General features: G+C 41.4%; 1 protein-coding gene across 1 annotated transcript; it reads left to right on the forward strand.

The window, feature by feature from the left end:
* Positions 1 to 509: 509 nt before the first annotated feature.
* On the forward strand, positions 510 to 10,071 carry TASL (TLR adaptor interacting with endolysosomal SLC15A4). The gene is made up of 2 exons (XM_013192696.3): positions 510 to 1,266; positions 7,468 to 10,071. The coding sequence occupies exon 2, from the start codon at positions 7,469 to 7,471 to the stop codon at positions 8,342 to 8,344; it is 876 nt and encodes a 291-aa protein (XP_013048150.2). The 5' UTR covers positions 510 to 1,266; position 7,468; the 3' UTR covers positions 8,345 to 10,071.
* Positions 10,072 to 17,963: the final 7,892 nt, after the last annotated feature.

The following is a 17,963-nucleotide window of genomic DNA, read 5'->3' on the forward strand; positions in this document are numbered from 1 at the left end:
CCTCTTGACAGCATTTTTCTGCTCTGCCTACATCAGCCTGTACTGCATCGCAGCCAGAGTAGATGTGGACAGCAAAACAGCTGGTGCTGAAACCATGAAACCACGGTATGAAGTTATTTTGGACTACCTCTATTGTGGTCCCATGAGGAATCCTGTTTCATGTGCTTCGAGACAGGTCTGTGAGGCAAACCAGAGCACAGTGAGTGCATACACCAGGCAGATTTGTTTTGAAAACAGACTCCTGAACTCAAATAAAAAGATGAGATAGATGCACATAGTGCATCTTCTTGGGAGTGCTCTTGGGAGTAGAAGGATTGTGGTAAGAAGGAAAGAAGGAACAGTGCAGCTTACCTGAAGCACTTTTCTCTTTAGAGGATGTGGATACAGTACTCTTGATGCATTGGACTTGCTGTTACATCCTTGAAACTGTGCACGTCCTTTGTCCCTTAAGGTATGTCCCATACCAATCTCAAAGCCATAGTCATTGTCCATGCACCTCAAGCTTGGAGGGTGAACTCCCCATTGCCCAGAGTATTTTAACGTACTGCCCCTGCGAAGACAAGCTGAGTGCACCTTGTGTCGAACCTTCCTCACAAGTTTTGCAGCGAAAACAAAACCTGATAAACCAGCTAACCTGTGCTGTTTGGGAGGAAGCTGAGATTTAAGAAGCTCTGCAGACAACAAAGTAGTCCTGAAGTGAAGTGCATTTCTGCTTTGGCATCTCACTCTTCATGTATATTTGGCAACACCACAATCTTGACAGGTCTAGATGCCTTGCTGTGTCAATTAAAAAGAAAATGGTAGGTAATGGTTGAAATATAATAAACCATAAATCACAAAAAGACGAGCACTTTATCTAAGATTGTTTTAGATGTTCAATTCATTAAGGTGAACAATTTTTGGTTTTGTTTGTTTTAAACGGTTAATAAAGAGAAGTCTGGCTGCATGGACTGAGTGTGTTGTAACCAGTTATTTTAACAATACACTGTTTCACAATGAAGTTTCATTTAGACATAAAAGAGGAAGCAAGGCTAGCATGTTGTGGTTCAGTCAGTTATAAAACCCCCTCAACTCCTAAGGGACTTTCTTTCTATACTTCTGCACTGTAGAGGATTGGAAATAAAGCATATGTCATCTTAGAAGTGTATTTGAAAAGGAAATAAAAACAGAACGCTGCATTTTGGGGTAGGACAGGCGCACAGGAAGCTTTAAACAGATTGTAAGACAACCAGTTTGTGTACCTGGTCAGCTGCTGTATCTTTGGAGGTAAGAAATAAAATATACTATGCGCTATATAAAAGTGTGAAAATGTTGCTCTTGCTTACCAAAGCAGCTTGGTTCTGTTTGTATGGGATTGCAGCTGGTAGCTGGTGAAATGAAGATGTGCTTTTTCTGACTGTTCTGAATGCCTGCACACGTTTGCAGAGTCCCAGCCACCGTCCACATGCAATTTCTGCCTTAAGAAGCGATAAGAGCATTTCAAAAGTGCTGTCTTCAGAACCACAATTGACTGTGATTGTGAATGTAAAAAATTTTTGATTGATCCTCTGATCCTTTTGGAGACTGTCATAAAATCATACTAAACTAATGTTACTCAGAATACTTTCACAGGGAGTCTTACCACGTGTATTGTTTTTATAATCATTATGGTATTTTTTATTGATTTTTGCATGGTAGTATACTGTTCAAATCATCTTAGAAGTGTTGTACTCTATTTTTGGATTAGAAATAAAAATAGGCACTGTAATAGACACAAATGGGCATAATGTTAAAAATATTAATAGAAAACATGTTGAGACTTTTTTATTTTGAAAAATGGAAAGATGATGTTAAAAAATATAAACAAAGAAATTTTGTCATTGCGTTTTCCTGATTCACAGCCAATTTCCTGGTTCGGTGCAAATTCACAGTATGACATGGGTGTACACCCTCCCCTCCTTTTTTATACCCTTTAGCAGATGTGACCAATGTTTGAAGGTTTGTTAGTGCAACGTTTCCCTCACTCCTCCTGGGAAACCCCTTCAGCTTTTTCTGTCTTTCTTGCTTTACCATTTATTCTTTTCACTTCTAGAAAGTGTATTCTATACCACGTGCACATGAATTTATTTCCCTTTTATTTCAGCTGCTTAGATACAAAATATTTCCGTGCAAATAGTTCAGTCATAACAACAACTGACAACTAATTAAAATAAACACAGAAATGCAGAAACAGGAAATTATTTCCACCCCGGGGAAAAGCACAGTCTAGAAATATTATGTAGTCAAGTCATCCTAATGAATGCGGAGCTTGATCCCTTCCTGCCTTACTTTTCATATTGCTGCTTACAGCTTTGCATGTTAGATGTAAAATGCTATTGAATCAGATTGATGGTGTCCTAAAACAAGTTTGTATGGGTACAGATGATTAAGGAAAATGTGGAAAGCAATAAATCAGGCTGGCTTTGTAAAAAGCTTCAAGGAACTAATAAAACAGATTGGATGGGAAATGATTTAAGAGCTCGAGAAGCTCTATTTACCCACATACACTTTTTGTTTTATTTTTATGGAATTCTGTCCCCCCAAAACTCCACTTAAAGATACAACAGCACTCAAACATACATTAAGAATGTATTTTTCAAAGTGAAGGAAGCCAGGTGCTCTTGGAGTTCATTGCCATCCATTTAGCATGACTGTGTAGACATTTGTCAAACAAGAACATTTCACATTACAATAAACATATAAAGCATAATGCATTTTCTGAGGAGATCTCTCTGTTGCTTCCTTGGACAATGTGATTCCTTCATGCTCTTGAAATACGGGCTTTTCATCCTCTTCAACCTTCTCTATCTGTTCCCCACAAAGCAGCCCATACATCCTTGTGGGACTCCTAGCTTTCCTGCAACTCCTGAACTGTGGACATGTGAATAAAGATGAGCTGGGCTTCGATTTTCTTCTGAAGGAAGACAAAAAGATCTGAGCTAAGAGAGTTGGGGGGGCGGGGGGGGTAAAAGGTGCTTGGCTCAGGACTGCTGCTGCTGCTGCTGCTGGAAGAGCCTCATGGCACAGTCCCATGGGTCTCAGGTCTTCCAGAGCAACAGTAGGGGAAGCGACAAACACAGCGGATCACATTTGGACGCTTGTGCAGAAGCACCGCTTAGCTGGTCCTCTTCTCTTCTGCCTTGGGCAAAGTGGGCCAATTCCCACCTCAAGCAGCAGCCTCCATTACCTTTACCTAAGCCAGCTCTGGGCACTGGAGATAGCCCTTAACAAATGGGGTTCAGACACCAAAACCCATGGGTTTCATGCATTAAGGAAGGGCTATATACTCATCCATACGCACAGCTCATTTCACTTCCTTCTTCACTGTCCTGATTTCCCCATGCTGGCTGCACTGAGGCTTCTCAGGAGCTGTTTCATCCCAGCCCTGGTGGAAGGTGAGATGTGGATCCCACAGCATATGCGGGCTTGCTGCTCCAGCCTACCCTGCCTGCCGGGGGAACTCTCACATGCATGCCCTGCAGTTTGAGGGAGATCTCAAACCTCAGCGAAGGGTCCGTTTCTCCACAGACTATAAAAGTGACTGTTAATACTAGGAAAAAACATACCAAAGATGAATCCACAAGGTCTGGGTTCCCTTGAAATGGGGAGACTTTAATTGCAGTCCTGACCTACTGTCAGCTAGAACATAGGCTGTATCTATAGCTTAATTAAGCTATACCTATAGCTATACCCAGTGCTATAACTTGAACTGAAACCACCAAGAGCACAACTTCAGTGCCATTCAGAGCCTCACTCAGAGAACTGAAAGCCAGATATATTCCATTTCAAAACAGGCCTTTCTATTCTCTGAGCTTTCTGCCCCCTCCTTTTGCAATGCAAAATAATATCCCTTTCCCCACAGAGCAGTGATCCCAGCTGGCACCACGTTCTTTCCATTCTCCCTAGCAACTTTTGATCTTGCTCAGGTTTTTTACGGGACACAATTTATCATACCACTTTGTGCACACTTCTCATGTGTTCCTTAAGCTTTTTGCTTACCCTAAGCCAAGAACCCCCATTCTATTTGCTTGCTCCCAGACTATAATATGAGGTCTTTATGCAAACATTGGTGCCATCTCCAAGCATTATATTCCAGCAAATTTGCCACCACTCAGAAAATAGTAGCAATACCACTGGATTCTCCACATGGCTTTAAACATTCATCCTGCCTTTAGGCTTTTCTTCTTCTGAAAAACTGAATAAAAACCCCAGGGAAGGCCTACGAGTTTTTAAGATCTTCTGAGAGTAATAAAGACTACGTAAGATAGAAAAGACTGTAAAGCAGACAGCCTGCTCCCTCTGTCTCCACTGTGATCTGTGCTTAGATAGGATGTAGCCAGCTCCCCTTGCCAAGACAGTAGCTGTGCAAGGAAGTATTGGCTTGTTCACTTTGTGTGCAAAATGCACCAGATCAATATTGTAGACCAGACTGTTCTTCCTTCTACAACAAAAATAGAGCAATTATATTCAGGAAGAGGAAAGTGAAAGGTGAACTTAAGGAGCGTGAAACCCCAGATATTGAAAGGCATATATAGATATAGGCATATATATAAAGGCATATATAGGCATATATAAAGGCATATAAAGATATAATCCCCATGCATTTGCAATCTTGGTGTATAGGTGTGTGTGTGGCACAGGAGGGGGACTAAGAGAAGGGACAAAAGAAAGCAGAATTAATGAAAACTGTCATCCTTGTCTGATGTAAAATACAAGAATTAAGCATGACCCAACTGTGTGGCCAGCCATCAGTCGTGATGGAATAACAATGTGATATGGGTATATGATAAGTATTAGGACCAGAGATATATGTAGCTCACTTCTGCATTCTGGCTCTCGACAACACCCATCAGAGTTTCAATTAGATTTCCTTGCAGAGCTGTGAATATCATCAGATTAGTGCCACAGCTCTTGCAACCTTCAGAGGGTAAACTTGTAACTCGTTCAACAAAACATGTAATTCGTGAGCATGACGGGAGCCCGATCTTTTTGAATTTGCCTGTTCTTTTGTTTCCACTTCAGTCTCAGACCCTGTGCTCTAAAACTCTGAAAATGGGTACTGCAGAATGCAGCACGAAGAAATGAAACCAGCAGTTTCATTTCCCTAATGTATCACCTTATGACAGAAACAAGATGCATCTGGGTAGTAGGAAAGACAGAAGTGTCACATGCTACCTGAACACACATGGCTTTGCGCATGTTGGTTAAGAAGCGAATAGGCCAGATGTTATATTTTCACTTGTTTCTCAGAATCAACATTAAAAGTAAATGTAGGAATAAGTGTCTAACAGTTCCTGCTACCCTAAGCTGGTGGCAACTTGACACAAAAGCCCTCTGGGTAAGGGCAAGAGGGGAAGGGAACAGCCTTTGCACTGCACAAGGAGGGGAAAGAAGGAAAAGGGGAGGAGAAGGGGAGGTTTACAACAAGAGCACCTCAGGCATTTGGGTGAGATTTCTGTGGTGGTACCTTAATTACAGCTAAAACCTAACACAAGACAACAGCAACTTACTGCAAAGATTGGCAAGCTCCAAATATATATATATATATATATATATTTGCCTCTCATGTAAATGGACTAAAATGGACTATATTTCATTAAATGTTACCTGCCTGTGGGAAATCTTACACAACTTGAAGCAGCAGAAGGGATTCAGAGTCACCAAAGCAAGTGTTTGGATATATTTAATTTTCATGAATATTTCCTTCTGAAGGAAGATTATTTTTTTCCTTCAGCAGCCATCTTCATAGTGTGGAAGTGATTTATTTTCCCCCTGAGGAAAGTCTTTTCTCACACTATCTTCTTGCCAACATATGCCTCAAGTCCATATCCACAGTTAGACAGGATTTAGCCAACATTTAATACTACTGCAGCATTTTGCACTAGCAACTGCAACACAAGAGATACCTGACTCAGAAATGAAAGTCTTTTCACTCTTGTAAAATATTAGTTGAACAGTCATCAGCAGCAATGATGTAGTACTGCATGTGCTGCAGAGATCCCACCTCTCCACTATTCACACTTTGTGGAAATATGTTCCAGTGCTCCTTTACAGCAGGTGCTTTGACAACTAATTGGGATATATGCTTAAATCTACACAGACAATATCTGTAAGGATTAAAATGATATAATCAGATTAAATAGTAAGTGAAAGAAGTACCCACTGTTTAAACAAAGAATTTATTTGCTCCTCTATCACACAAGATATTTTGTCCTAAACAAAGAAAAATATATCTATTTAAGATTTACCTTCTCACTCCTGGACCACACAATTTCATTAGGACATCTTTCCCACGAATCACCTCCTCGACATCTGTTTAAATGAAAGGCACAAAGGTTGAGTTATGAACAATTACATGGCAGTGGAACTGCTAAACTGTGGGCAGAACATTTGCTGAGGAGCAGACACATTTCTGTCCTTGCTAGTGAGCCCTGTCTTTTACTGCTAACACGGCTACACAGCTTTTGAGAATGAGCCACCAGCTCAGTGACTGTATAGGGTTAGTGACTTCTGGAACCTGGTTGTGCCTTTGTAGTAACGCAATGAAAACTGTTTTCAGAGCTGGTGATACTCATGGCTAATGCAACAGTGAAGGAGCTGGAGTACTTCTGTAATGCACATCTGCTTATGCATTGCACTGAAATGTGTCTTTTCAAAAGCACACTGCATCTAGGGCAGTCAGTTTAAGAAGATCCTTTTATAGTAGCTGGAGAGTGGTAAGCACATGTAGGGCACAATTCATCTAATTTCAATTCGGGTGTCTAAAACAAGTCTCATGAGTCATGTCTCCAAAAAGCCTTGCTTGTGTCACTGACATTTTAATGTCTAAAAACTAGAGACAATTCCATCCAGCTTAGCATATGGAAGTGTGAAGTGCTAATTTAATGATCTGAGACTTCTTAGTGAAAAAGGATCCCCACCTACAGACATTGATCAGTCTGGATAATAAAGGGTTATGCTCTTGATACGAGTCTCAAGTCAACATAGTTTAGCGGCAGATGACAAACCACATACAATAAAAGTTGCTTCAGAGAGGGAAAGGGGGGGGGGGGGGGAACCTTGGCTTTTTAGCTGAAATAAAGGGCAAAAATATAAATATTTAAATGCAAGCTATTATAACACTTATTACCACAGCAAACCACTTCTTGTTCCTCTCTTCCCAATTCACTTGTCTTTGGATGTATCGTACATACCATATGCTGTGTTACACAGAATATACTTTGATGCAATTGAGTTAACAGCACAACAGGGAGACAATCTGATCACTTCACTTATTGACTCAAGTCCCCCAGAAAGACAGAGACATGCGTTAATGTCCAAATCAGAAATATATCTCAGCAGTTTGTAACAGAGGTGTGAGTATAATCATCACTCACTGACTTGGTAACGAACTAATGGTTTCTTCTTGTCATTTTTCTGTCTGCTGGTGGTTCCTTTCCTTTCTCGAAGGATGTTGTCGGAAGGTTACCTTCACAGAATTGCCTACCTTTGTGAAGACCTGAGCTCTGAGCTCTGCACCAACGTGGCAGCTGAGGAAGTGGTGTATGAAATGAGGTCCATTAATTATTCTTCCAGGGATGAAGCACAAGGAAAAAGCTTCCTTCAGAGATGCAGATCTGCTGGCAAATGTTTTTCCTCAGTCCACTCTAAAGGCAGCAAACACAGCAGAAGGCAGAAGGATAATCTCCTGCAGCCCACGCAGCACCCAGCACCCGAAGAACAGACATCTCCAGCTATGGACATCTGCGAGGGGCTGGCAAGAAAAGACACCTACCTGGTTCCATCCTCCTGCAAAAGCATCTGCAAGAACTACAATGACTTGCATATAGCTGGGGACTACGTGGTGCCTATTAGCTCAGTGGCGTCAGATTTTACCTGCGACAGTGGCATTGGCCCCTTCCTGGAGTCCTCAGAGATTCCGCCGCCGATGGAGTCCATGAGGGTCCCCCCCAGCGAGACCATCCGCAGGCCAGTCCAAGGCTTCTCGTCGTGCTGGCGGCTGGCGAGCTTAATGCCACACCAGCAGCCTCTCTCTGACTCGGCCCTCAATGACTACCTCGAGCAGAAGCTGGTGGAGCTGTACAAGCAGTACATCATGGATAGCACAGCAAACAGGGCATCCCCCACTCAGATCCTGGCCTCGGAGCTCATCATGACTAACGTAGACCAAATCAGCATGCAGATATCACGAGAGAGGAATATGGAGACCACCAAGGCCAAAGACATTGTCATCAGCCGCTTCCTACAAATAGCCAGTGAACAAATATCCTCTGAAATTAGCACACCCAGTCTGCATATTTCCCAGTACAGCAACACTAATGTGTAGTATTTGAATTTCTACAGTTAGACAGCTTTTAGGTTCTGCAAACTCTTTTATTTTTTATTTTTTATTTTTTATTTTTTATTTTTTATTTTTTATTTTTTATTTTTTATTTTTTATTTTTTATTTTTTATTTTTTTATCTCTTCAGACATCTTTCTGCTTCGTTAAAATTTACTTACTGTTTACCAGTTACATTTTCCAGCACATATTAAGTAAAAATATCTGTACTGCACAGATGTCCCCCTATTGTGCGCCAGATGAATTACATTTTTTTAAAAATGTTTTTTCCCAAAGGCTTATTTCAGTGAGTGAGTCATGGACATTAAAAAAAAAAAATTGGTAGAAAAATGACTAAGAGCATATGACACTCTTCCAGATGCTCTCTTTCTTCCCCCTTGACATGTCATTTCAACTTTCCTCCCCTGGAATATGCCATCCTACCTGAGGGTCTTTGTTAAGCTAAGGCTCACATCCCTGAAAGCACAGGGATTGCAGAGCCACATAAACAGAGAATTCAGGATGCCATCTGGTTCATCTCCCTGACCCAAACTGCTTTACTTACAACACCTCTGTCAGATGTTTTTTTTTTTTTATTCTGTTCTTAAAGATACCAAGTAGTAGACACTTTACAGGTTCTTCTATATTAGCTCTAATTAATCCATTGGTGTTTTCCTATTCAAAAGTTACCATCCCTTTTTGCAAAGATAAACTCTGTTTCCAGACAGACTTCGTCAGCGGGAGTGTGCGTGTATAGCTGTATATTTTGTGCCGAGCTGAACTTCTACGATGGATGCCAGTGACTTGTGATGACAGACAGACACAGTGTTTGTCAGCGACTTACAGACCTGTGGCTGTGGAGTGGTCATGTAGGGATAGTGGTGATAATAAGGTGAATGCTTCTTTCTCTTCCCCTTATTTTTAAGAGAATTTCAAATTGAAAAATAAGGGCTAAGCCAAAGCCCGGGTAATTAACGTGACCAATTCTTTTGGCCACTAAAGGAAAGAAGAAACAGACCACTCAGCAGCATGACCAACCCCTCCTTTTGTTATGAGTGTTGCTCTGTGTAATAGGCCAACGTCATTTGAACTTGACATATATCTAATAGAAAGGTCTTCCGTAAAATCTCACAAGTCTTAAAAAAGAAGAAGAAAAAAATAATTATCTGCTTCAAGGGCAAGGATGGTTACCTGCTTTGAGTCTGTATGATATATAACACATTGACAATGACAATCCATCATTGGCTGAGTTTCTAAGTTTAAATATAATGTAAATACTAATTTATAATAAATATTCATCAAATGTTTTCATGCCAGTGATTCATGCCAGTGATTCAACACTGTTGTTTTGGCCTTTGTGTTCCTCTTTTGTTTTGTTTTACAAATGTAAGGCATGCATTTATGTGTATTTCAAAAACAAATGTAAAGTAGTAAACGTGTCAGTTTATTTTATTGCTGCTCTCTTCCCAGAGACTACTGGATAAGTCAGTATATTTTCCTGCTTGTGCATTGAAGGGGTATCCAAAAAACAGTTGCTATACGAATCTTTCCTGTGTGAATTCAGAGGCTGTACTTCTGTTGCCATAGCAGCCTACCCCAATACTATTATTCAACAACTCAAGATTGCTAATTTCTGGCTTCTAATGTTTCAAGACTTTTATCAAATTCAATTTACAAATAAAAAAAATACTATTCTAAAGAGACAGTAACATTCAAGTAAATGTACAGTCGTGTTCTGCATGCAAAATCCATTATCAATAGATCTCTCAAATTTTTTAATTTATCCCAGAATAAAAAGATAAACAAGAATCTATGAAAATGGCTTGCAGAAGACAGCAAAAGCAAGCAGTCATTTTTTATGTCCTACAAATGAATGATCAATTTCCTCAAAATGGTTTTTTTTTTTGTTTATTCCTATTGACATTCACTTGACTGTAGTCGTGTAGTAGCACAAAACAAAAAGAGAGCAACTTCCAGAGTCAAATACGTACATAAATTCCCTTGCTGAAAGATCTGGCACCTTCATCAGAGAACATACTCCATTTTCGCACTCAACTCTACCCACTACATAAAGCGTGCACTGTGTGAACAAAAGAGCTTTTTATCATCTGTGACTTGGAAGTCCAGATCTTGGTTCTCCTCCTAACTGGCAGATCTGTGACTGAGAGCTACAGGAAACATCCTCTGGCCACAGCCTCCATTCTGAGAAGAGATTTAGGAAATAGTAACAGCACCTGGGGAACAGGGGCTAAGCAGCTTGCCTACAGACTGATGTAGAAATGTGGTTTCGCTTACAGTGTTGACGCCTTAGCTACTGTGTCAGAGTGCTGCAATGAGGATTTGGGGCTGGGCTTTCAGAGGAAAGAGCTATTACAGAAACTCACTATGCAGCTGTGCAGAAAAGACAGCTCTTTAGTGTAAGACAGCACGGCTGCTGCAATCAGAGGGCATGCTGGATGCTTACATTGGATTATTCAATCAATGACAAATCACTCCATTTGTACAGAGCTTTCTCCCAGGCAAATCACTTAGTATAATCACACCTACTCTCACATAAAGGTATTACTTTGTATTATTGGACTGACATTTATGAATTTTATTCATATAAGGGTCATAATCTTTGTAGAAGCTGATTTATGCTGGAAAAAGAGCATTCAACCACTTCCTCCCAAAATATGGCTATTTTATTTCCCCTGCCTAAGTATAATTCCTTGTTGCACTTTGAACCCTACTGTGTATCTGTTTCTCATATGAATTACATACCATCCCAGTCCCTGAAGCAATACTGAGTAACTCTTGGATGTGACTTTTGCATAAACAAACAAATATTTCTTACTTTCCACTACGCTCAGCTGAAAGTTCATTTATATCTCTGTCCTTCCTCCATTTAAAACTAATCTTCTTCTGCACGAGTGCCTCTCTAGGTGTGCCTATTTCCTGCTAAAACCACTTGGATAGCAATTAGGCTGCTATTAGCATGAGTCAGGTTGTTATCTAAAGCGATTACCATCTTCTCTCTCCTTCTCCCTCCCTCTCTCCCTCCCTCCCCTCCTCATCTGTCTCAGGGTCAAACGTTTAAAGAGAGAGATCCCATTTGTTTAGTATCTTTGTTAAATAATCATTTTTAAGGCAGAGGCTCATCGCTACTGGACACTGATGGAGTTCTGGTGGCTGGTGAGTGTAGTTTGAAAGGAAAGCCTGAAGTCTGGCCTCATGACTATTTCCCAGCAATAGGACGATCTGAGTAGGACAAAGATCACTCGAGAAGAAAATAATAATAATTAAAAAAGGAGCAAAGATTTCAAAAATAGGTTGGTTCCTATTTTGTCCAACTGTCAAGAAACTGATTATAGAAGGACCACCATCAGCATATTCCAGTAGCTTCCTAAGACGTTTCCTCACAGAACATTTTGCTATTAACATGATTATTAGCATCTAGGAGTTTTATTGTTTATACGTAGTGCAACTGTGCCCCTAAGAGTCCAAGGCTGTCACCGCAGGGCCACTGAACGCTCCTGGGAGCTGCCAGGAGGGCTGGATGTGCAGTGTGAGAAGCAAAATCCTCGGGGAGGAGAAAAGAGGGAAAGGAGGTTGCTGCAATAAGGGCAACCTCTGGCTCCTGTCTTTGGGTTTAAACCCTGTGCCGGCTCTGGTTTCTGGTTTTTGTGCCAAGACGTGGCTGTGGAGGGAAGGAAAAGGGCTATAAAGCATGGGCTGAGCTCTGTGCTGAATGTGAAAGTGAGCATTTCACGCTCCGGTTGCTGTGTTCAGATGAAGACAGAAAGCTAACAACCTAAAACTGAAATAAATGAAGTTCTGCAGCAGCCAGGCGTAGTGCTGGGGCTTCAGTGCCAAGGCAGCTGCTGTGGGGCAAGACCTGGGTGAGACGGGGGCACCTTGAGGTCTGGCTTACTCCTGCTGCTACTGGCCTTCCACACCTGACGTAGGGGCAGCTATTAAGGACCACCCCTTCCCCGAGCCTCTTTCTACTATGGCTTTTTGTCAGAGACGGGACCTTCACCAGCTGTTAGGCCTGCCATGGGGAGGAAGGGACAAAGGGACTACATGATTTTTTACCATGCTTATCAGAGTTGCTGTAAAATGTAGTTACTAGCACTGGGTATACCTTGTCCTCTTAGATTCAGGAGGGACAATCGCTGACTTAGGGAGGTCACCAGGCTATAGTGATGACCTGACTACAGACTTTAAACCAATACCAGATATGAAAGGCCTGCTGTGCTTTTGCTAATTGACAGATCTAGTAGCAAACCTCATTAAATGCAGCCCATTGGACTCAGAAAGGAAGCTGTACGCCCATGACAGCTGCTGAGCAGCCACTTGGCATCTCTGTACACCCAGGAGCATGGCGTCTCCCACAGAGCAGTACAGCAGCTGTGGAGGGTGTTCGGGAGAGACAGGAGCAGCTTCAGCTGCGTTAATTACACACAGTGCAGGCACTGCGGGCAGCTTCTCCACCAGCGTGAGCCGGCGGGGCTGGCCTCTGCTTGGCAAATAACGCTGACTGAGGGCCACGTTATTTGGTTAAAAACATCACTGTCTTAGAAATGGATACATAAAAATAACTAGCATATAAAGAAATAGAACTTTAGGTCAAAATGGAATTATTCATCTGCTTCTGCTGTATCAGGAAGAGCTGTCTCGCTGTCTCACTGGCATTAATACCGACAGGATTAGGGTGACTTTTCAGAATATTAAGCAGGCTTTCCAATGGCTGAAGGGAGCAGTGTTCCTTAGGCTTTTCTAAACGTTGTGTGAACTACTCTGTCTGAAGTGGAAATGCCCTCAAGGAAAATTAGCAGTGCCTCATTTTGAGTTAGCATCTGATTACTGCTGAACTCCAGGCTGCCTTTCCCTCCAGCACTGCTTTCCCACTTTATCTCTCGAAAAGGCTGGTCACTGCACACTCCTACACTGTGCTGCCATGCCAGAGCTCTGAGGAAGGCCATGAGACCTCTCTCCCTCCTCCTGCCATGCTGCCTTGTTGCTTGTGGCCAGCCTGCTCTGGCTCTCCAGCCTCGCTCTTCCCTGCAGCCCCCCTGGCAGTAGGAGAAGGAGTAGCAGGGTGGTATGGCAGGACACTAAATACCTGGAGGGGAGCAGGGGTGATGTCTGAGGAGGATGGGAGCCTGCAGGCAGGCTGGTGTTGGCCCAGGTGAGAGGTCTCCATGGGCGGCTGTGGGCAACGGATGCCTATGTGGAGCCAGGGAGCCAGGTTTGTGAAATGGGCACAGGACTGCGGGCAGCGGAGTAAACAGGCTTCACAATCCTCCTGAGAAGATGCTTCCAGCCACTCCCCTACTGGACGAGACAATCGTGCCAGCTCCACCCAAGCCACTTCTTGAGTTTACAGGGCTGCAAGACCCACCGTGGTCTCTCATCCACCCTCTCGTCCACCCCAGGTGTGCAGGCAAGGGCCCTTGGAGCTCTGTGCCCTCTCTGCAGGTGGTGCAAGGCCTTGGCTTAGGCCTCGGGGTCCGCAGCAGCCCCGGGCTGCCCAGTCCTGGCCCAGCACTCACAGAGCAGAGACCGGGCCGGAGGGATTTCTAAAAAGCCAAGGGAAGGGAAGGGAAGAGGTGAGAGTCGCACCACTAGGCTCTGTGGCAGCTTTTTTCCTTTTTTATTTTATTTTATTTTTAATTTGTGTGTGTGTGTGTAATGGGAGACGAAGCTATGAGAATAAAATCACAGAAGGCAGAGCTGATTTAGGTAATTTTCATTGATGCGGTTCTCTGTATTTCATCTTTACATGCAAATTCCCTCTTTTCTGTAAGTGGATCATGTTTGGAGCGTAGGGGTAGAGCAGAACAAAAAACCACAAAAAAACAAAAGGAAAACAAACAAAGCAACAACAACAAAAACCCAAACCAAGCAGTAATAATTTAAACAGTACCATTCTAACTCTGGTAGAGAATTCCAATGCATTTCTAAATGAAAACCTTGCAACAAAAGAAAAAAAAACCAACACACATATTAAGGATGTTAGAGGCAGGCAGAGCATGCCCCATCCCTGAACTTTTTCAAGATCAGGTTGAATGACATCCTGGGCAACCTAGTCTAGTGGAAGATGTCCCTGCTCATGGCAGGGGGGTTGAAAACAGGTGATCTTGAAGGTTCCTTCCAAACCAAACCGTTCTATAGTATGATATGATAGCAAAAATAGGATAGACAGTTTTAAGAAAGAGGTTAGGGGCTGTCAAGGCCAGCAGTTTAAACCAATTAATCTCAAGGTGTTGAACTATTTAGCAAAAGCTGGCTGACATATTACTTCAGAAACACAATGCTTGACTAAAGAGGTACAGTTGAGAAGTAAAAAAAATTAAAGAAAAACCTACAGAACAGTCTGTTTTTGCATTAATAAGGTTGTATTAAAAATGCACAGCAGTGTTCCTTTTGGTCTAGAGAATTCAAGCAGAAATTTGATTACGTGATTATATGAACTTAGAATCCATTATTTATAAAAACAGAAGCTAACAGGTAGGAACAGGTAGTCTATCAAAAGATATTTTCCAAAAATAAGCACTGAAAAGGCCAGCAACTGATCCTGAGAGGGTCTAGGCACTCACAAATCTGTGTGTATTAAGTGGTTAGCATCAGAATGTACATAGCATAGTTTCAAAAATGCCCCCTGCTCTTGCATCCATCTTTAGGAGAGTGAAGTGACTCAAGAGCTGAGGAAGGAGTGACAGCTCTTAGCATGTCTTGGGAAGATTGATTTTTGCTGATCCACAGATGAGAAACACCCAAGCCCCTTCTAGAAACATCCATCCCTAAATTCTCACTGTTTTAAAATAGGAACCAAAGATTCCTTGTTTTGGCTATATGTGGCAGCTGGCATCCCTTTGGTGTTTACAGGCCACAGCCAGTTTTGGTACTGAGCTGTGTTACTCAAGCACGTAGAGCAAAGAGGTCTCCTGGGATGCTGTGTCCTCCCTTGTCTGCGCGCTTCACTGGAAGTCCTCGTGGACGCTCCCTGGGCACACAGCCCCTTGCCTTAGGGGTGCTGTGGCAATCTCAGGTGTTGAGATGTATGGATGGCTGTGGTTCTTAGTCTCAGCAATCCAGAACCTTTGTTTAAAAAAAACATACATACATATCAATGGCACAAACATTTATGATGTATTCCTAATAAACAGCATTGTGCTCACTGTCTAGGCTGAGAAAAGGAAGGGCAAAGAAGGAGGGAACAAGCAGCAGCAGTGGAGAGGCAAGATGACTTGTCAGACGTAAACAGGTGGTGTGACAGTAAGTCATATGGACCTAATCAGCATTACTTTTACATTCTTTCCAGCATGTTCTGACTCTCTTATTATCCTGCTTTGTGGATAGACATCCACTTTCCCCAAATTCTCTTCTTTATAACTAGGTACATGATCCAGGTGAAATTCCAGGCTTCTGCTTCCAGTGCCTTTTCTCAGATGACACTTATCCATCTTTTAGACATCCCAGCATTTTCCAAACTCAAGAAGAAACTTCCGTGCTTGACATAACCATGGCTCAGGACAACTTCTCACGCAATATTCACAGTGCATATTTACCAGACACTACATGTCACTACTACAACCCCTTATTCTCGCTGCTGCATGCATGTATCAGAAGTTCTTCACCTTCCTTCTTCAAGGAATTTGGACCTCCCTGGCTTCAGTCTCACAACAGCTGAATTTTATCAAGAGCTATTCCAGCCAGTGTAAGTGCAGTTCTTAGTATACATCTGGTAAAGATTCTTTAGTTCTGTTAGCCTATCATCTATTGCCAAAAAATTTCCAAAGGGGTCCTCTGGACACACAGAATCATTAAAGATTTGCACAGGTCTCATTAGAAATATACATGTGAAGGCTGTAGGAGATTTCTGAAGGAGAATAATAAATGCTAGAATCATATTCATTAAGTCAACTTGAAACAGTTAAAATAATAGATTCATCCTTCTGTAAAATAATACATTACTTTTCAGGCAGGAACATGATTATTTCCTGATGATTTCATCATATATCTGAAGTACTTGTGTAAGAGTCAATTAATTTAGTGTCATTTGTCATTACATAGACTATAAGGGTTATTGAACCAATTATGTATTCAAAATATTCTATTGTGTTAAAATATCAAAGGCAGTTGTAAGAAGATAAAACAGTTTGAGGTTACATTCAGGTTACGTCCCAATTGTCGCTTACCGTGAAACGAAGTTCATTAGCGACCTGTTTCTTCATTCAGCTCACAAAACGATCAGCAGCATATTGGAAAAATCCATGGTACATATTCTTTTACCTAATGAAGTCATACAGCCTGTGATCCTTGTCTACAAATTGTGACCAGCATATTTTAAAATGCAACAGAGCAAAGGAAGAGGAAAAAGAATATGTGACCTTTTAAATACAAATTAAAGAAAAATAGGTGAATTGTATCATCTTTATGCCAGTTAAATAGCACTTTTCTTTGCAAGTCATTGACTCAATGGACTGAGTCATGAAACAAAATGTTATTCAGTTTAAGTGAGGGCACCACATGAAAGCCTTTAATAAAAGAAAGCAAGCAAATTTGTTCAAAATAATTGGATCCAATTAATTAAATTGAACAGTAACTTTAGTGACATGATTCCAACTTAGAGTGAAGCTATGTGTTCAGGTGCTCCTACTAAGATTAAAGTTCCCCATATGGGATATCCAAATCTGATAATTTTGAAGGCAGTGTATATCTGTGTGTCTGCTCTTATTTTTTCAAACTTATTAATAGATGGGATAGGGATAGACTATGAAGAGATGCACCCTGTTTATTTTTATTCATGTTTGATGACATAGAGACAGGGTAGCAATGGAGGAATGAAGAGAGAAGAATTATTTGGTCAAGACAAGGAATTAGTAAGAAAAAAAAAGGAATTGGGGGGAGGGTGATCAAGGCAGCAGGACTGAATTTTTCAAGGATGTACTGCTTGAGAGTGCAGAAATTAAGAGCTTGGATAAGAACCATCTATATTTGTTGACAGACAGAAATTGAAAATAGCATGCAGAATAAACTTAAGGTAAAAGGAGAAGATATACAGGTGGTTGTTGGGGAAACGAACAAGTGGAATTGATTTTTATTTATTTATTTATTAGATAGAAGAGAATAAGACATATTTGTATTGTGAAAGTAAAGAGTCAGAAGAGTTCAGGAGTAATGCAAAAGAAATTGTATTGGGAACATGAAGCCATGGAAACAAGTAGAGGAGATCAAATTTAAAAATGAAGTGAAATTGTAGGAGAACAATGAGAGCAAGTTATAGTGCCCTGGCACTGAAATGTTGAAATATAATTTTAATTTGGGGTGCTCAACAGTTCTTCTGTGAAAAAAAATATAGAGGTAAATAGGGAAAAGTGTGATGGCAAGAAAAAGATGTGAAAATGACTGGAGCTTTGGTCAAATGAGTTGCAAAAGTAGAGTCATTTAGCTACAAAAATTGAAGAGTCCTGACCGAAGCACAAGGAAAAACAGTGATTATGATATAGAGGAAAGGAAAGAGAGGGTAGGAAGGAGATATCTTAAGATGAAAAAATGTCATAAAACCAGATGAACTGGATGGCTGTCAGGAAGGTCATGGTACTGTTGGCTAGGGATAGGTGGGAAAGAAGCCCAGG

The sequence above is a fragment of the Anser cygnoides genome, chromosome 1, assembly GCF_040182565.1.
Source record: "Anser cygnoides isolate HZ-2024a breed goose chromosome 1, Taihu_goose_T2T_genome, whole genome shotgun sequence".
NCBI classification, from domain to species: domain Eukaryota; kingdom Metazoa; phylum Chordata; class Aves; order Anseriformes; family Anatidae; genus Anser; species Anser cygnoides.

What these genes read in the sequence shown, in the direction of transcription:
- TASL (XM_013192696.3), top strand. Translation starts at nt 7,469, where the DNA reads ATGTTGTCGGAAGGTTACCTTCACAGAATTGCCTACCTTTGTGAAGAC.